General features: G+C 35.9%; 2 protein-coding genes across 2 annotated transcripts; both read right to left on the bottom strand.

Annotated features, from left to right (window-relative positions):
* Nucleotides 1–4,389: 4,389 nt before the first annotated feature.
* LOC120344087 (uncharacterized) lies at nt 4,390–8,719 on the bottom strand. Its single transcript, XM_039413170.2, has 3 exons — nt 8,228–8,719; nt 7,076–7,318; nt 4,390–5,711 (listed from the first exon to the last, which is right to left on the bottom strand). Exons 1-3 carry the CDS (start codon nt 8,717–8,719, stop codon nt 5,526–5,528), a joined length of 921 nt encoding a protein of 306 aa, XP_039269104.2. The 3' UTR covers nt 4,390–5,525.
* Nucleotides 8,720–8,758: 39 nt separating this feature from the next.
* Nucleotides 8,759–15,073, bottom strand: LOC120344084 (EARP-interacting protein homolog). The gene is made up of 5 exons (XM_039413167.2): nt 14,934–15,073; nt 13,208–13,800; nt 11,912–12,115; nt 11,218–11,352; nt 8,759–10,043 (listed from the first exon to the last, which is right to left on the bottom strand). Exons 2-5 carry the CDS (start codon nt 13,792–13,794, stop codon nt 9,779–9,781), a joined length of 1,191 nt encoding a protein of 396 aa, XP_039269101.2. The 5' UTR covers nt 13,795–13,800; nt 14,934–15,073; the 3' UTR covers nt 8,759–9,778.
* Between the last annotated feature and the right edge of the window lie 5,768 nt (nt 15,074–20,841).

The following is a 20,841-nucleotide window of genomic DNA, read 5'->3' as shown; positions in this document are numbered from 1 at the left end:
GTACAAGATATAACTTGACAAGCTAGCAGTGAGCAAGTTATTCTGCATAATTAATTCACTATAACAAAATTCTAATCTAATGCAGATTTCAGACATCAAATGTTGAAAACATCGGGTCTCGTGTAGTTTCGTACCTAACGTACTTCTAGTGGGCGTAGCATAAAAATTTTTTGATATGTCAATCCTAACCCCCATCTGACTACGCCATCCAAAAATTGAAACACTGCGACATCACAATCACGTTATAGAGCTTGCCAAATGTACGCACGATCGACCGAAATGACATTGGCGCCGACGATAAGGAACTGACTGACGTTATCGATCTCTCTCCTATTGGGATTGTTGCGACGAGAAAACGAGAGAAATAACTGTTCGATTTCGGGGGCTCGTTTGCGCGCCTTGGATGGCAGTTCGTATAGTTTGAAGGGCTCTATTACGTCACTGTGACGTCGTAATGACGTAATTTTTGAATGGTATAGTCAGGTGAGGGTTAGAATTACTATGTGAAAAAATTGTCATGCTACGCCCACTAGAAGTATGTTAGGTACGAAACTACATGAGACCCAAACCATCAATAGGGATGTACCAAAAATGATATTCTAAATTCAACATTTGTAACATTTTCCATTTTTATATTGAAATCCTACACAATTGATATTAAAACGCAGGATATTTTAAATAAAGGCATTTATAGGCTGTATGAGCCTAAGGCCAAATTCAGTTTTTGGACAATGAAGTAAAACCAGAGACAAAATAATGTCTAGCAATTGGAATATTTGAAAAAACAAATTGACATAAAGATATCACACAATACAGTACAGCACACTATACAAATCTGGTGACATTGTCCCGTTTCAGAGAAACCCATTTTACAGATGATCAGACACCCCTCCTTTGGGAGACGTCTGAACATTGTTGTCCCTCAATATCGGTCAAAATACAGTATAGTGAAGTAGCGCAAAATACTACAAAGAAGCGCAATCATCATCAACGCAATCATCAATAACGCCATCATTGAATTCCTCTGGAAAAAATAATCCGATTTACCGAAGAAAAAAAATTTTACCGTGGCATTCGAGAGTTTTTAGCAAAAAACGGCAATTTTGGTCATGTGACAGCTGCGATTAATTTATATTATTATAGACACAAGCATGGCGCGATATGACGCATCTGACGTGGTGCCAGACGCCCCTCGTTTGTGAGACATATTGAGTGTTTGTTTTATTGAACCAAATGGAAGGAAATTCTTGGAATTTGGATAGTGTGCCGTACTGCAATATTTTAAGCTAGTGCTAAAAGTACACACCACAGGATTACAGATATTTCAGCCCAGAAGAATTTGAAGCCATGAAGACTTGAGTGCGAAAAAACGTTCATCAACAAAGTGAGATGTAATAATAGACAAGGTTCGATCCCCGCAGTTTAATTTAAGGTATTACAATTAATAAAAGGGGAGATGGATAAGCAATGATTTATTTAAATACTCATAGTAGAAAAAATATAATGGAAGGGGAAAAGGACAAGACTGCAAGATCAACCAACTTCTGAAATAAATTTTCATCAGGATACAATAGTCTGGCAAATATAGTGCAAACTTGAAATTTCCAACACAAACGAAGAAGTAATCCAATTTACACATTGTTTTGTGTTGGCTGGTATGCAGTAAGATGCTTATTTAATTTAAACATGCAGTTTCGTGGAAAAACTATTGGAACAAGTTGCTAATCATTAAGCCAGGCTGTCACCAGTACCGGTACCTATTTATATGATTAACGGAATCTGCGCATTTGAGCATTTAGTCCAAAAACAAAAAAGGTACGGTCTGACGGTACCGGTACTGTAAATACAAACCAATACGCTGACAAATTACGACACTAACCTAAATAACAACAATCAAAAAACAAAAAAAGGTGTAAATTTAACCCGATAAAATTGTTCAAGATCCTTCATATATTTGAAGACATATAAACCCAATGCATTTTACAAGCTTTTTATTTTCGCGAAATCCCTGCCAGCGACAAACACCACGCAATCTAACCCAGACGAAGAGAAAAAAGGCCGGCGCAAAATTCTGTAAATTTTGAAGACAGTTGCCAGATGAAATCACATCGATAAATTCATCGACTTGTTTGAATGTAATATTTATGCGAATACAGCACAAAAAAAATGATAGGTTTTAAGAACATGAAAATGATTTCAAACAATACAAATAATATCAACATACACACATTCAAGAAAAAAAAAAGTGAGCAATTATCTGAATAAAAAATGACTTAAAACATAAATCTGGCAACACTGTAAGGTCATGGACGATCGATTCGATTGATCTGTTATCAGTGGTGCTTAATAAAATTCATCCACAAATCCGGACATAAAATACTACTTTATCTGGTTACATTCGCTAATGTACAAACTACCAATCAATAATATTAGTGTTATACATAAATATTGATAATCAAAAAGTAGAGTTTGAAGTATGAAATTTTATTCAGCATCTTATTTGTACCGGATTTCCAGTTCCAGACTTCGAACGTTGTAGACGCAACGCACTGCGACGCCATTAAAAACGTCAGTAATTTGATCAGTTTTACACGTAATCTTGTACAAAGGCTCTGTCAAATATCGATGTCAAAATGGCGGATCGGTTTGCGTTTGTTGAATTTTGGATAATTTAACGACCAAATTTCTGCAATAATTCCCATTTTAAACACAACACTTACCAATATCTTTTCTATATTTTAAGTCGGGCGACACGGTTTTTATTTCATTGTTGCTGTTTTTTAAACTCAAAAAATAGGAATTCATTTTTCTGCTTTTTTCTGATAGTGCCTTCTACAATTTCGGCGGGTATTCAACTTGCCAAAAACCTCACTGCATGCAGGGGAGAACACTTATTTCTGGTAGTGGTGTTTTGTTTTAGATTATTTATACTTTAAAATTTATTATAGTGAAAATAGTCACATGGATCTGTTTTTGGTGTATTTAGAATTGTGGAAGTGCAGTAACACATTAATTGTAGGCTGTAGCTGAATGTAGTTTTCAGAAATTTTGTTGTTGATAAAACTGCACCTTCAAACAGTTTTTTATGGGTCAATTTGAACTGAAACGCATGTAAAATAACACTCTAATGTTAAGAGGGCTACAATGATAAGTCGCCCACTGCATTTAGCTAGGCTAGCAATTTAAATTAGGGCTACCCCATTATTGTAATGTCATGTAATATCTCACCATGCATTATTGTTGACAGCGTTTAAGGTGGTCTCAAGTTAACCACGATCTGCTGACATTACATATCACCAGTAGATCAATTTGTAGTGCATCAGCGGGCAGATTAATTAGCTATCTACTTGGTTTTAAACCTGGCTTTGGGCAAACTTTCCTACATTGAAAAATAAAAATTCGACCACAGCATATTAATTTAGCCCTTATGAACTTCATCATTCATTTGCCAGACCATAAACAATTCCTTCTGATTGTGTAGTTTACTACATTGCATAAAATTTCCATATTTATCCGGAGGGAAAGCTGATAAGACTGTTCAATCACATACAGGAAACCACATCCTCGTCACAGTCCATGTTGTTAGGAATGAGTTGCCCTCTTATTTGTTTCAGGTGATTACATGAACCCCTTGATGGTGATGATATACATGACAAACCTCTTGCACATAAATACTCCACACAGAATTCGCATATGCTAATCAACATAGCATAATCAAAATGTGACATCAAACATATTCCTAACGCTTAGCAACACGAGCCAACCCTTGTGATAGTCCATAGTTACATCTCTTAATTATAGGGTCACATCTAGAACATGGTTTGCAATTCCATCATCTAAGCCAGTGGTTCTCAAGCCGTGCCCCCCTTTTTAGTATTTGTCAAGTCTCGCGCCCACCTTAAAAACAACTAGCTAACAATAAGCTACAAATAACAGATAGTAACATGAAAATATGTTTTATTCAAAAACCCCGTTGAAAATACTCTGATGGAGCGTAAATATCCAGAAAAAAGGCAGACCAGATCAAATTTAACAAATTTTTTTATTTTTAATTAGCTTCAAGCCCCCTCAAAAAATTGTCTACGCCCCTCTTATGGGGCACGCCCCACCCTTGACAACCACTGATCTAAGCCAAAGTGAGAAAAACCATCTTATCAGCTTTGGTACTCCCCAACAAATCTAATGACAAACTAAATTGTCAAACAGGTTAATCAGATAGACAGAAGTGAAGTTTTCTTTGCAGAAACATCGGGACTACCGAAACTTTGTTTCGATACTTCAATAATTCGTAATCACCGAACCTATACAAAATGATTGGTTTTGCAGACTGCCCACTTTGCACACTGGACTCTGTCCTCACATTTTTCTGCTGCTCAGAATCAAAATAAATAGCTAAAAATATTCATTTCTTTTTATTATAGTGCCACGAGTATTGGAACATTTCAATCTGTACAAACGAACGAAATTCGATACAACATACTTTATAAAGTCGAATGGGACACGCTTCAATAACGATTTTTGGTCAAAACAGGACTGGTTTTAATCAACTGTATTGTACTCCCGAAGTATGTGAACCAAGATGGCAACACCGGAACGTAGTAAGTGTACCGGGTTAGGGTCAGGCCATAATTTTATTCCAATTTTAGTTCTATTACGAGTTAGGGGACTAGCCAAGTGACTCCCATAGTATTTGTACCTGAAATTATAGCCTAACCCTAACCTAGTACACATACTTTGTCCCAGCATCTGCCATCTTGGTTCACATACTTCGGAAGTACTAAAATTTCTGCTAGCTCCAACAAAATGTCAAGGCTCTGGCTCCTCAGACCTGGTAGGTAGCTACTGCTTTCATGTTTCCATTTTTGGGCTTTTATGATGTCATAAATTGCAGCATTGCAGACCCCGCAGTGCATTAGTGACAATTTTCATTTCAAGTGGGTATCAAAGTAGATGTCGTGGTATCAGTCAATGAGGTGCCACAGATTAAAAATCGTGCTTCAAGTCCATGTTCACCTTTCCATACATGTTTTTCCAAAACTAACAAATATTTTCAATTTGTAATATCTTGCAAATTAAAGTATCAAATTTATTGGTATCTGACATTGCTACACCAAAGATGAAAAAATATTATTATTATCATTTCACCAATTCATAGTTTACGGTAGATATTTTGAATAAATTTGAATAAAAATATTAAATCTCAATTGTGCATGTATTTGTAAGAAATTGGATCATAGTTTGCCAATCTGTGTTCCAAAACGTTCTTATTTATTATTATTGGCTGCGGAAATGCTTTACAAATATACAACAAAAAAGTAGTTTAATTACAATGCTACGTAACTATTTTTCTCTTCACCTATTTTGGAACACTTCTCCCTCATTATGCATTGAATACATATGCATACTTCATTTATCCAACTGTTAAGCGGTGGTATGCGCAATCGAAACTTCCAGGCTGTCACTAAATGCCAACATATGGAGCATAATTATCTTTCTAAGAAAGGGTACGTTTTCGTAAATCGTACTCAAAAATGGGAATCTTTTTCCCTCCAATCCAATAATTCATCGAGTTCATCACTTCCTGTTTCCTCGTCATTTTCCGACTCCGAATCTGAGTTCTTTTCTTTTGCCTTCTTCTTAATTCCTTCTTTCACAATATTCAGTTTTTCTACTCTTGAAAAATGCATGATCTGTTCATCTATTTCTTCAATCTAAGAAAAATTAATACAATTTATGTCAAAGATTCTTGAATAGGTTAGAATTTACATATTTATCCTGGAGGAGAGAGAAGCCAATAAGACAGTTTAATCATGTAACGTAGATTAGTTAGACGGTTATTTGTTTTTGGAAGCATGGACTTGACGGTGGAGAAAGCCGTAACTGACCAGCGGTTACATGAACCACCTTATGGCGACGAGGAGTCCAGCAATCACATTATCTACCACAGGATTCTAATGATACATTATAAACACTGCAATTTTAGTCAAATGTTAAAAAGAGTTGGACATTGGATGTCACATTGTATTGGTAAAATAGCTTTTTTTCATGAGTTTCAATTGATTCCCATAGAACTGTTCAATGAATTTCACTCTGTGAAACAAGTTGACCCAAAAAGACAATTTTACTCCTCTAAAAGACAAATCTATTTATGAAATTAATTGGGTTTCTGTGGGACCGACTACACATCCTTCTTTTATGCTTTGCACGGGTGTAACATATGCATAAATGAATTATGCTGTAGTAAGAGTGAAGATAACTATTCCAAGTGATTCAACTTATACGGAATATCAAATATATTCTAAATAGGTCATTTTGTAACAGAGAACTTGATTAAATTGATGTACAATAGATAATTTTATATTACTAAAAGATATTTTACTGGCTTCAGGAGTCTTGCTGCACACTAACACAAATATACACGGTGTCCATAAAGTCCCTTTACAGTTACAATTTTGGTGTGAAGTCAGTTCTCAATATACATTACCCAGGTTTGTTGATTTTCAATCAGTAATTGTTGAAGTTTTTTTTTACTTCATTTAGGGAGGGACAAAACAATATATGGTATCGATAAATTCCCTTTGCATTTTTCAAAAAATTTTAAAGACTTCCTGGACATCCTATATTTATCAATATTTTAGAAATAGAAACGTTACAGAAATACATTTGTGGCAGTGTGCAGCAAAACTCTTGAATTACTCATGGAAATTCCTTGAGAAACCAACTCTATCCTTATAGAATAGACATTGGCAAAGTACTGCCCATGGGCCAAATCCGGCCCGTTGGTTGTTTCAATCTGGCCCTCCTGATGCTGCTATAACCAAACTGAAATCAAATTTTGATGTTTCAGCTAAAATAGCTCAAGGAATTTGTCGAGATTGCGGTCAAATTAAGTTTTGACACGATGGCTTATTGTTTACCACCTTTGCTTTGTAACACAGTAAATATTGTCCATAAAATGTAACTCTTTATGTCACACCTACATGGCCCGCCAATCTTAAGTGGGCAACACATTTGGCCCAAGGTTTAAAAACCTTGCCCACCCCTGTTATAGAAGTATTCAAAGATTTGTGTTTACCTGTCTATCGACATTCCCTACTTCTTGCTCCTCTTCTACAATGTGTTCTGATTGGTCAGTTTCTCGCTTTATTTCCTTTTGAAAATCTTCCCATTCTCGGTCCATCGCATCTGCTGGTGTCTCAACCCCTCGTATTTTTGCGTCGACTTCCGGATCGTCGAAGAATCCTTCCGGTAGAGTTGTATCAGACGTTGATGGTTGCTGCTCTGGATTAGGTTCGTCCGTCTCCATTTTTTCTTCTATCTGTGCGAAACAAAAAATCAAATTTTAGTTAATACCCATAGATTTTAGATAGTCAAATTGCCAATTGAAGCAGGATTGAGATTTTCATGTTTTATCCTGTATGTGGAGAGGTGAGCCATAACTACATGGCAAACCACAACCTGTTGTTCGGTTACCAATCCATGTCAGATATATGAATAGGTATTTGTTTTCGGTGCACGGACACGATAGTAGAGGAAGCAGTAACCAACTAACAGTGACATGAACTATCTTATGGTGGTTTAGGAGTCCAGCAATCCTCGCAGACATAATTATCCCCACTGAAATTCGGGATAGTTGTGTGCGAGAGGGTTGCTGGAGTCCTCACCGCCGCAGGGAGATTCACATAACTGCTGGTCAGTTACGGCTTCCTCCACCATCCATGCTTTTGAAAACAAATAACTTGCTAACTAATTCCACACCCGACACGAGCTGGTAACGGGACGAGAGGTCATGGTTCGCCATATGATTATTATCGGCTTTCATTCTCCCTTCTGGATAAATATGTAAATCCTATCCTGTTAGACCTAACTACATCGGAATTGCGGACTATAGATTTAAGGTTCAATAATGAACTAAGTAATGTCGAACCATAAATATTCCAGTCTCAATAAAAACAGAGTCTCGATCCGAGCGAGCATGAACTCATGAAAAATTACATACACATCTGAGTGAAATCGCACCCTCAAACGACAGATTTGGTAAGTACTGTCAAACCAAAAATATTTCTAGTCTCAATGAAAACAGAGCCCTGTCCTGAGTGAGCATGAAAAACTCTAAAAAAAAATTACATAATCCATGAGTTTCATAAAACAGTGGCTCTTTACTCATCAGTGGCTGCCTATACAGAACCTTCTTCTGAGTGAAATGCTTCAAAATTATTTTCCTAACCTTTTCTGTCACATCCTGATCTTCTTCGGAATCGGAACCGTAATCTCCAATCAATAAACCTCCAGGTTTTTTATCTTTTACAGATAAATCCACAGTTTTTGCGACTTTTGATTTTGGCTCATTTTCGAGTCTCACTTTTTTGTCTATATTCGGAGTTTGAGCTGTTAAAGGCCTTTTTAATTGATTTAACGGTTCTTTCTTTTTCGTAGCGAATTTTACTCTTTCCCCTGAATATTCCGTTTTACTTTTTATTAATTCCGTATTTTTCTGTGTAGATTCAGATTTATTTCCAGCGATTAAGGCTTGTAGTTTCATACGATCGTTAAGCGCTTTTTTGTACGCTTCTGGGTTGCTTGTCAAAACGCGACCATCTCTTTGATTATTCGATTTCACAACATCTATCGTACGTTTGTTCTTCATATCATTCATCATTTTTCGCAGATCATTTTGCGATACTTTTTTCGTTTTTCCTTTTGCCTTTTTTGTTGACATTTTGAAGTTTATAAGCCTAAAACTATATTCCTAGAGAAACTGAAACACAGTAACAATCACAAATTCAGGATTTCAGAATTAAATAATGAAATTTTTGAAAAATAAAAATAGGGGAGCTGCTCACGAGGATTTGAAGCCAAGTTTACCAATGCATTTCAATAAGCAAAAAGATACAATTTCCCTTATTTTTTTTAAACGTTTTTTTCAAGTTCCGGATTTTCGGCTTAAAGACCATGAAATAGAAATAAAATCACAATTTATAGGTCTAGTATGCTTTACTATCTATGCAATTTAGGATTTGTTGATGCATGACTAGTCGGTTTCATCTTATTACATCTAACTAGTTCAGCTGCTGCCAATACTTAATAATAACACAAAAGAAAGTTTTTGAAAACCATTCAAAGAAATCATCTTTAGGTCCGCTTAACAGCTTAGAGAACAAAATCAATATTTCCTGCTCAACGGGAGCCAGGAATGAGAAGTCCTTGAAACTTATCATTTTGGTATGAGTAATCAATGAATAAATCGTTTATTTTGTGGGCACACTTTATGATAACACAAAACAAATCGAGTCTAGAAAAACTAGAGTCCTAGTTCGCTTCGCACAAGCTAGCTGTTAGGGCATTGTAGCGTCATAGACATAAATAATAAATTGAAAGGGATTGGAATTACCTGCATGTACCAGATTAATATGAATTAAAACTCATTTCACAGGCCAACATCATTCAAAATTGGCACTTATCGGCTGGCTACACAATATTCCTTGTGGGCCACATTTGGCCCAGGGCCCACAGGTTGCACACCCCTGATATAAGTGATCAATGAATTTATGGGTTGTTTTTTGAGTCATGCAGTAGTTTTCTGTAGTAAACTCACCCTCTGAACTACCGGAGGAAATCAACCTCAGAAAATGGAAACTTTAGAATGTTCAAGCGTTCATTGGAAAACTGATAGTAACAATTTGTCAACTTAATTTTTTTCAGTTTCTCAGATTTCACACTCCACAGTGTCAGTGGAAACAAACCAATATTCCAAACGAAACCGAATCTGCCTTTAATATCAAAGCAAAATTCCATATTTAACTTTCTTTGGAACTCTGTTAATCACAAAGCGTCCGTCATAACTCAGTGAAGCAAAAGTCCATGGATCCGCCGCGCTCCATTCCACTGCATATACACTGTCCTCGTGCTCCTCGTAGACTCCTATCACACCATCTTCCATTTGTCTTTTTTCTGGCGAAAATTCGTCGTCTGAATCACTCGACTTTGATGCGTCATCATCTGAAGACAGGTTCTCTGTCTCAAACGGTTCAGAAGATATTGTTCTGTGAAGGATAAAATAAATTATATTTTGGAAGTTTACATTCTGATCAAGGGGCACTCCTGAAGTACGCGTATCAAGATTGCGGACAGAGGATTGTAGTATGTGTACCAAGTTCGGGTTAGGTCGTAATTTTAGGTGCAAACACTTCGGAAGATATTGTCATGTTATGAATAAAATAAATTATATCTCTGAAGTTTACATTCTGATCAAAGGGTGCTCCTGAAGTATGTGTACCAAGATGACTGACCGCAGATCGTAGTATGTGTACCAGGTTAGGGTTAGGCCATAATTTTAAGTACAAATACTACAGGAGGCACTTGGCTTGTCCCCGAACTCTTGAAAAAACTAAAATAGGGAAAATTGAAATAAAATTATGGCTTAACCCTAACCTAGTACACATACTACGTTCCGGTGTCCCCCATCTTGGTTCACATACTTCAGGAGTACCCAAAGATCTATATCAGGGATGGGCAAGGTCTTTCGACCAGGGGCACCTAGACTGACGAATACCAATGGAAACCACTGTCCCATAATTCAATCCTGCAATCAAATCTTAACATTCTGAATACAACTGTTTTATTGACATTAATCACGATTTATTTTACATTAAAAATGGCATACTATTGAAAATTTACTATGTTTTCTGGGTGCAGAATCCTAGTGAATAAAAATGGTAAGGTTACACATCTCGGTTAAAAATCCCAGGCACATAACCTAATTCAAGGTGTGACTAAGTGGCTAATTAATTATAAGCCTGAATGAGGTCAGTCCATTTTTGTTAATGTTTTTGTTTTGTTAACTATGCGAACAAGGACAGGATGTATTTCCAAATGGTACATATAGTTTTTAATTAGATAGGGAAATTGTGGCACTATCATCACGTAACAAATAGAAAACAATGTAACAATTAGAATTACCGTCATTATAAGACTTGATTTACAATATGCAGATCTAGTTTTGCATTGATACTAAATTGCATGGGGATACATTGTTTCTTTTCTCATATATTAACATCTCATTGTGGGTTGCACAGAAAAAATAGCAACAGTAAAACTGAAAAAGGGTGGAAAGCACTGTACTAGCCCATACATATTGGGCTGCTTGCCCAGAGTTTTATTCATCACAACTTGAAAAATAAGCTGCAAAACACTACTTGGAAAATAAAGTCCACTTACTTCATATTATACAATATAACCCGGCTGTCACTCCCACCACTGAGCACCAGTTGGTCATGGAATGGATTGTACCTTGTCGACCAGACCCAGTGTGAATGATCATCAGAGAGAACTTTAACCGGATCAGAAAGATCTCTGAAAAAGAGAACAGATTTTTGATTTTCTATTGTTATGGCAACCATTCCCAAACTTTGCGTTCATGAGGTGCCAAAGCCAGAGTATCAGGGGAAAACTTATGGAGCACCTACACGAAAAAATTGCTGCTTTTTGAATAAAACTCAATTTTGTGTGTATGAACAATAAAGGCAAAAGGTCAACAATATAACATTTATAATAAATACAAAATGTAAAATATTTAATCATTTAATTTTTGCGGCACACTTTTTGGGAACCTCTGTGTTAGGATATAGCAAACACAGAGCTTAAGGTCTTTAAAGTGATCGTCATTAATACAGATTACTCATTTACTTTGGATAAGGTGGTTTAGAACACACCATTGTTACTGCATCTAGAGCTTGTGGTGTTGTTCCCAGACATCGAAACATATCGACATGAATCAAACGGGAACATCTCTATAACAGGAGACCGGTGCTCAAAATGACGACACATAATTAAATTCTGAGATATATTTTTCGTGTTTTCCTATCACCCACCCCCCCCCACAATATAAAAAAATATAACTTATTAGCCCCACCTTGTGTCCCAGAACTTGACCTGACAATCATCTCCACAAGTTACGACGTAATACATCTTATTCGGATTGAAGTCGACATCTCGTACAAGTTGTCCATGAGCCCCTTCTATGATGAAAGCTTGAGATTTGGATCGAATGTCCCAACCGACAACATTTTGCTCAGTGGCCGCTGCAAATTGCTTGCCACCATGATGTGGGTTCCATCTTGAAAGAGAGATAGATATTTATATCAGTTATTTTTCTGCATCGTTTTTAGTGTAGTGATTGAAGCACATTAGGATTGGATTTGGGATTGAATTTTACATATTTATCCTGGGGGAGAAGAAAGCTGATAAGGAGCTCAATCACATGGCACACCATGGCCTACATGAACCACCCCGCGGCGGGAAGGAGTCATGCGCCACACCGCTGAGCATTTAATGGCTCAATCTAAAAAAATTGTTCTGGGGAAATGAGATATTTCTGATCTTGAAACTTCTCTAACTTTATATTGAAATACTTTGGTGAATATGGCTGCAAACTATCATTAGATCAAAAAGCATCTTTTTTGCATAATTAGGGCCAAACACAAAATGTATCTGAAATCAATTAGAGGAACATCTACAATCAACGTTTTTGGAATACCCTAATTTGGTGTAAAAGAAGAGCCCCCAGGATTAGTGAAAAAGTTTGAAAGTAGTGTGCCCAGTGAAAGCTAATGAGTTATGTTTTAGATTTCTCAAAGACACTACTTTTCAACTTTTTCACTAATAATAATAACAATTTTTGGGTTTTCCAACACGCTTTGCAATCTCACTTCTCATTACCTAGGTTCACAGTTTAAAATCCTGCGTGGGATAATTATATGCAAGAGAATTGCTAGACTGCTTACTGTCATAGGGTGGTTCAAGTAACCTCTGGTCGGTAACACCTTCCTCCACCATTATGTCCATGCATCTGGAACTAGTTCTTTGACAATGATTCCCATACCTGGCATTAACTGATAACCAGACACAGTGATTTCCCTACATCTCCCCTAAACTTTCAAACTCCTCCCCTAATTTACAGGTATGACACCATACTTTAATTCTTAAGTTAAATAAAAATGTATTTGAATATTCAGAAAGTGGCTCATATGCCGGTTCAAATACATAACAGATACAAACAGTATTTACCCCCCTCCCCTCCTACCCTAAATAAAAAATCTGAGGAACATACTGACCAGAGATGAGGCCGTGGTTCTCCAAATGTCTTGTCGGTTTTCTATCACCCCATGTAAATAATAAAGTCCCATCCGTAATGATCAAAACTACTCACCTGCCGCTTGTTATAGTGCAAGGATGCCCTTTTCTAGTTGGAAGCTCGAACGAGTCAGAAAGCTTTGGTGTGCCTTGCTCCATATCATAGAGAAGCATTTTGCTGCCAGCAAGAGCCATTAGGAAGTTTTCCCCTTCTATTGGTTTCCAATGCGAACTAGATATATTTCCAAACTCCTCTGAATCTAGGGTCGCCAGATTTTCTAGTGTTCCTTGTTGACTTTGTGTAATGTCTTGCGTAGTGGCTGAATTAACTATTGGCTTTTGATTCTCATCTAATGGTAGTTTCCCTACCATACATCCATGGATTAATTTTCCATTTTCAAATGCTTGATAACAGCTTGTGAAAACATCTGGATTGTTGAAACTTGCTGACAGATGCCATACTTCACCAATTGGGTGAGAAAACATGGTTTTATCAATGACATTGTTCTCATCATCGAATTCCACGTAATGGAGTTGATTTTCTTGTCGTAACGACTGAGTTGCCACCATAAATCGAGTGATATTTGTGTCTGCTGATTGTGCGCAAATACATCTTGACGGAAGCTCAAGTCCGTGAATTATTGGAGCTTCATCTAAATCCATTGCTCTCTATAATAAATTTAGATAAACGAGTTTATATCTACTACCAGACTACATGCACATTTTTCCTGGTCCGAAGATGTAAACATCGTGAATACTGAAATAATGCTAAACAAAAATGTAAACTGGAATTTTTTTTTTTTTGAAAAATGCCAAATGGGGTAGCAATCTGAGCAAGACAGATTTTTATTTGAAAAATTAAAATTTGCTGTATTTTCACATCTCGTTTTTGTTCGGCATTATTTAAGAAGTTATGACATTTATTTTTCCATCATATTTAAGTTTGCTGTTATTTGAGTAGTTGTGGAATTGTGACATTCATTTCGGTAGAACCTATTTTTCTGCCTCTCTTGAACCAATATTTACTATAAACAGTGCGAAAGCAGCGGGGAACCCAAAAAATACATGAAACACAAAGAACTCCGTTCTGCTCCTTTCCACCTTTTTCTTGGTTTAATGATAATTATAGCACTTGGTATTTCGTACCTAACTTACTTTTAGTGGGCGTAGCATAACAATTTTTCACCTATCAATCCTAACCCCAGACTGACTACGCCATCCAAAAATTGCATCACTACGGCATCACAATCGCGTCATCGAGATTGCCAAATATCTCTTACATTGGGATCGTTTCGGTGAGAAAAGGAGAGAAATAGCTGTTCAATTTCAGGTGCTCGTTTGCGCGTCTTAAATGGCAGTTCGTATAGTTTGAAGGGCTCTATTACGTCACTGTAGTCAGGTGGGGGTTATGATTGATACGTGAAAAATTGTTATGCTGCGCCCACTGGAAGTATGTTAGGTACGAAACTACATGAGACCCAAATTGTCATGCTACGCCCACTAGAAGTATGTCAGGTACGAAACTACATTAGACCCAAGATCTCTAAGTTGTATGATTAGTAATAACTAATATACTTGCACAGGTTGGTAACTAAATGCTAGAATATGAAAAGTGTGCTTTGCTCAACGTATAGGCAATTATATTATTATTTTCTTGTTATACTTTCTTACTGTCTTATGCTTTTTCATTATTCATTGCAATTTCAGAATTTTGATATGGAGTGTGCCTTCAGTATGGTGTGAAAATTAACTGCTGATTACTGAATTTCAATAACTTTAAATGATAAAAAAGGAAGTCTTACTTTAATGTGAAGTGTTGAATTTAGAAGCAAGCTGGTAAGGCAAGTTTTCTCCAAGGTAATCCACAATATTTTGTCTTTCGTCTGCAGGGGGCATATGCGGCTTTATACCTTGCCCAGCTCGTTTTAGTTTTACAGATCCCCAAAATCTTTTGCAATCCCTATAATTTCTGAAATACTCGACACACTTTTCTCTGTATGTTTCTCGATCGTAATTATTATTGGACATACACGATATTGACAACTCTTGTTCCTGCATACAAGGGTGGATATCAACGTTGTTATAAATTGTTGTTTTGGTCTTTTCTTGGCTCATAACGAAACACTACTCAATAGCCCGAAAATACGCCGCAAACAAGCTCCCAATTGAGCACAAAATGTCATTTTCAGCAGAAAAGCGTGTATGACTTTGAGCAGCAAAACCAGAAGTTAAAAAATGATCTTTATCGCCCACATGCGGTCAAAAAATATTTGACGAGATCTTTTATCTAGTTGTGGAGTCGGATAATTTTTGCAATCAACTCCCACCCACACCCACAGTGACTATAATCACTTTTCGCCCACGAGATAAAAAAAAATGTGACTCCGATTACGGATTAAAAAAATTGACTCTTGAGTCCGGGTTGTGAGTTTTGTAGACGGTTTTGAGTTTTTTTTACCATCACTGAAAGTCTAAAATTCTGATTGCAACAAATTCGAATTTAGACTCCAGATTTAATGGATTTGAAAATACAACTCTGACTGCACAGAAACTCAAGGATTATGAAGCTGACTGGGTAATACATATACGTACAGGATGAGCCAAAATGCAATTGAACTCATGCAATATGTCCTAAATAGACTGGGTTCCGTTTTTAGATAGAAAGCCAACTTGGCAATTCTGATTGGGCAATTTGGCATTAGGTGACTCCAATTATAATCAGCTTGACGATATTTTTGGAGGAATACTTTTCTATCCACAGTACATTCTAATTCGGTATCCAATTTGGCAATCCTCATAAAAATATTAATTTGGTGTGGCAAAAGAATTTATTCATTTTTTTTTCTCATTTGTTTGTATATTTTCCTTTTACTGAGTAATTTAATTGATTTTGAGTCTCGCTTTTTTTTTATCTTCCGACAGTATCATGTCTCGATGGTTGTGTGTATGTGTGTGTGTGTGTGTGTGCGTGCGTGCCCTAATTAGTTTTTTTTTACTTTTGAGTGAGCGAACACGTACTACTTTTTTTATCAATACCTTTCCATCTAAAATCTGTACGTTTCAAACCTTACTCGAGGTTTTGTTCGCTTTCCCGATTATATAATCAGTTACTTTTATTTTTATCTATTATTATCGCCTATTGCTGATTATGGAGTCGAAATAAACTTATGCTTTACGTAAACGATCTCAGTCGGTAAGTATGGTGATAGGTATTTGCCTGTTTGGGTGACTGTTGGACAATTTCTTATGTCACACCAATGACATTAAACAACATGATGCGCAACTCCGGCATTTTTGTCCGAAGATCGTATTCGATAGCACGCTCCAATGCACATACTTGACGAGACGAAAACGAGCGGATGTGTGCTGCTTTCAAGGCGTAGCACGAATGGTGTTCGTGCCTGCTTTGACAGTTGTTGTCGATTTTAATGATATTTTTGAAAGTTGGGGTAAAAAGAAATCGGTAAAAGGTAAGGTGAATACTATTGTTGTATATCACACCCGGGCATCGCACTGTTAAGTACATGTGGGAAAGCCAGCCTTTGTCAAATACTACGAAGTTATTAATTCAGTACGGTACGTAGTTGCCCATTTGCCGAAATTACATATTTACTTACCCCTTATGGTTTCAAATAGTTCATGCACCTCCAGTTAGATTTTTTTAATCAGTGAGGATATATACTCATTGTTGATTGCTGCTCATTGTAACATACTATTACGCATTCACTTTTATTTGCGTATTGAATCAAAGTGTTAACAAGTTCACCTAACATTTCACTCATACCGGTCTATATTGTATAGTCTGATTTCTCAAGTATTTGGAGCCACGAATGCTTGTAATTTTCTGACTAAGCCCTTTTATTAGTTGGTTTGCGAACGAATCAGATGTGCGTGGAGTCGTAATTTTTGAAAACCAAATTTTGGTTAAAGACCTTGCGTGCATCATGTCAGGGGATACTGAAAGATTCAGTCTAAAGGGAATTATAGTTAATCGTTATATTTTTTTTTTACTCCACATCGATATATAACATATTTTATGTCTTTTCGTGCAACCGTTTAATTCTACGGTGCATTTCATCTTTTATGAATTTGGTCACTGATTTAAATAATAAAAAAACATGCTCGTAACCAGGATGTTAGGTTTTTTTTTATTTTAAATACTTATGATGGATATTTGGTATTTTTTGTTTTTTGAAAATGTTCTTTTTTTCTTCAAAATATTTATTTTGAAATGTTTTGGTGTTTCATTAACTTTTTAAGCTATTAACCTGAATCAACAAGCGTTTTAGGTGTCGCTGCCTGAAGACCTCTTGAGGTCCCTCGCGACTCCTGTCACACAATTTAAGTTAGTTTCCACTTATATTTGTAATTATTTTTTTATATATCATACCATGTTTAAATTGTGTTGACGAATAAATGATGATTGATTGATTGATTATATACCAAATTCAGTAAAATATTTTTTAAATAAAACATGAGATATTGGATTTATTAGCTTTTCCATTCTGAATCATATAGACTGCTTTATTTATTCTTAACGAAAATTAATAAATCTCCTCTCTTTCTTCAGATGTGAAAGTTGTGGACAAACCTGTCTAAGCATTGCGAGAATCTTGCAGCACAAGAGCCAATAGCAGAAATAGCAAGTATATCAATCAAGAAATTAAGCCGACATAAAGCAAAACTTTCAACTATTCGTCCAATCTCAATTTCCTATTATTTATTCACAGGACAACTATAGCAGACGGGGAGATATCAGAAGTCTGGCGACATATCAGTGACAGTGTGATTCCGAGAAATATAATGCAATTGAAAATAGAAAATTGCAATAGAAAAACAACCTATGGAGGCATGCAAAGACATTTGACCCTCCGGTAGAGTTGTGTATGGCCCCCACATCCTGCAGGGCTTGAGGAAAATAACTAAAAATTCCAAAGCGTAAGATTGCATAAGCGGTCTTATTTGTAAAAAGGCACAAAACACGCCAGACATACTTAAAACAGCTTTGGAAATGAGGATTACGGGTACCTCACTGCACCTGTGTTATATTTGGTTCATCAACTTTTGGTAGTACTATAGAAGAAATTCCGGAAGGGGTATAATCATCATTCATGATAAAATACTATCATATATTTTTTGAACAACTTCAATCTATACCAGGGATCTCAAACTCGCGGTCCCAGAGAACTTCCAGTGCGGCCCTCGAACGCTTAACAGTAATTGTAATAGTATTTTGGAAGTTTTTATTTTTATCTAAATGTAATAGATTTTTCAAACCTTCTAAAGTGAAATTGATTATTCACACAGAAAACAATTTACTGAAAGTAGTTTTGAAATATTGATTTTTTTTGTCCACATTTTGACCCAATTAAGAATACACATCAAGCTAGCAAAAGAATACTTGAATAAAACACTTGAGTAATTAAATTAAACGCAAAGTACATGAAGAAGGTGGCATTTTCGAAGAAAATGGGAGTTGTAACATTTCTGCTCTTCACAAAATTCTGAAGCACATTGTTTAATTTGTCATATTTCCATCAATACAATCAAAAAACACAATAAGCTCAGCAGTCAATATGACAAATTCGAAGACCAACTTCGAACAGAAAATTTCCATGTGTTTGTATATTAATATAATTATACAACGACTTAGTTACTAAAAATCAATATCAATAATAATTCAAGCAATCCTATGCCACGCAATGTAGTGCGAAATGTCTTGTCGAAAAAATCTGTCATTTGTTTTTTTACTGATCTATACATGAAATGATAAAAGTAACTTTTTTGCATTACTGGAATTAATTAAACATTCGTAAAGATTCAGATAAACCCATGATCATGTGGCCTCGTTAGTTAGAGTTGGTACTATAAAATCATTTCAGACTGGCCTTAGTATGCTGGTGACACAAAAAAATGCCAAACGCCAGGACAAATGTAATTATTAAAACATTGAGTTTATACTGTAGTATTTTTGTTAATTTTAGGTTCATATATTTAGATAAGTTATTTTTAGTGTATGTATTATTCTTTCCTTATTCAAAGCTTGTTCAAAAATGATTTTGATGGTTGTACATAGAATTTTACGATTTTTTATAATAAATACTGTAACTTGCAAATGTTGCAATAATAGTGGAATGCAAATATTAATATGTAATTGCATTTGAAATTGAAGAAAATAATAAAACTTAATCCAACTGTTTAGTTGCATCACAATATATGTCACAAACTAAAACTATCTTAAAAATATCTTTTAAGTATACATTATCAAAAACTGTTTGCGGCTCTTTTTACAATTTTCAAAATGCAATGCGGCTCTCGAAAACCCATGAGTTTGACACCACTGATCTATTCTAGACGATTCAAGCATTGCTTTGGGAAATTATATCACTTCAATTAAATTGAAATAATCTCGCTATATTAAATACAAAATCGTTGCTATCATAAAGGTAAACCAATTCAGCCACTCGAAATATATTGGCCTTCACAAAGCAATGGAGGCAAAATTGAGAGTTCATGAACTATGAACATTTGTTCTTTTCTTTGTCTTGAACTTTCCATACTCCACAGCCCCTATTAATTTTTTTAAATTTTAATTACCATGTGATGGTCATACATATCTTTAACTTGTATTTTCTGTCATGATGTATTATCTCAATGTGCCAAACTATTAATTAGTGAGCATATTTTGCTTCCAGATGACATAAATGTATTGTCATGTTTATTACCTCAGCTTGGAGTATTGACAAGAAAAAGGTGCCAGTAAATTAGGTAAAAAAATTTTCAACTCATTGTTATAATCAGAATTCACAATCAATAGGAATTATAAACAGCCAACAATCAGTGAGAATTATATGCGAAATCCCTCAGAATAAATTTGTCTAAAATCGGAGGAAGTCAAAAAATATAGGTAGTTTCTATCCACACAAGCATTTCAAGAAGACTTGCTCGAGCCAAACTAAATGAGCATCGTCAGGTGATCGGTAAGGCTGCAAGTTGAATTCAGCCCTGCAACCTCCTGCATAGAAGATAATATTAATTAGTGGGCTATGAGCTAAATTCTTAAATTTAAACAAACCTATCTACGATGCATTATGTACCAGCAATGTTACCTACGATTAACTGAATATGTAATATGTCTAATAAATTCACCTACGAAAGCAAGTTCGATAGGTGCAAACTTTGTGTTATGGAATTGTATCGCAGCACAGTTTTGTATGACACCCTCTTTAAATGAAATTTCAATGATTAAGCGCAAACATTAAAATTACTAACTTTGAACTTTGTCATTATCTGCAAAATGTTCCACACAAATCTTTCCGCTATCGCGTTTGTAATCTTCTCTGATAGAAAAAAACGTCTATGATGTCCAGAATTGCTCTTTACAGCTTGCCTGTTATTCCAACTTTCCAAGGAAGCAAAACTTCTTAGATATAGAGATTATTTTGTTTCGTTACAGGCGCAAAAAGGCAGGTACTACACGTAAAAAAGACGCCGAGTAGCAAAAGCGAGCGGAAAACGGACGCGAAAGGCGACGAGAAATATGTGCATTGGAGCGTATCATGAAATACAATGTTTTGCCTGTAGTCTTATGGAGTGACGTCAGAGTTGCCTATCATGTTGTTTAATGTCATTGGTCACACGTATCTCACGAAAGCGAGATTGAATCTGCCCCAAATTGTGCATGTGCACTCATCACACTCGGACCAGAAG

Source organism: Styela clava, chromosome 5 (assembly GCF_964204865.1).
Source record: "Styela clava chromosome 5, kaStyClav1.hap1.2, whole genome shotgun sequence".
In the NCBI taxonomy this organism is placed as follows: Eukaryota; Metazoa; Chordata; class Ascidiacea; order Stolidobranchia; family Styelidae; genus Styela; species Styela clava.
The sequence above is the reverse complement of the archived record's forward strand: the minus strand, read 5'-3'. Positions and strand labels throughout refer to the sequence as shown.

Coding starts and splice junctions, on each gene's coding strand:
- LOC120344087 (XM_039413170.2), bottom strand. CDS start 8,719: ATGTCAACAAAAAAGGCAAAAGGAAAAACGAAAAAAGTATCGCAAAAT. Junction 7,319..8,227: donor ATCAGGATGTGACAGAAAAG/GTTAGGAAAATA, acceptor TGTTTCGCACAG/ATAGAAGAAAAAATGGAGAC. Junction 5,712..7,075: donor TAGGGAATGTCGATAGACAG/GTAAACACAAAT, acceptor AATTTTTCTTAG/ATTGAAGAAATAGATGAACA.
- LOC120344084 (XM_039413167.2), bottom strand. CDS start 13,794: ATGGATTTAGATGAAGCTCCAATAATTCACGGACTTGAGCTTCCGTCA. Junction 12,116..13,207: donor TGCACTATAACAAGCGGCAG/GTGAGTAGTTTT, acceptor CTCTCTTTCAAG/ATGGAACCCACATCATGGTG. Junction 11,353..11,911: donor GTCAAGTTCTGGGACACAAG/GTGGGGCTAATA, acceptor TCTCTTTTTCAG/AGATCTTTCTGATCCGGTTA.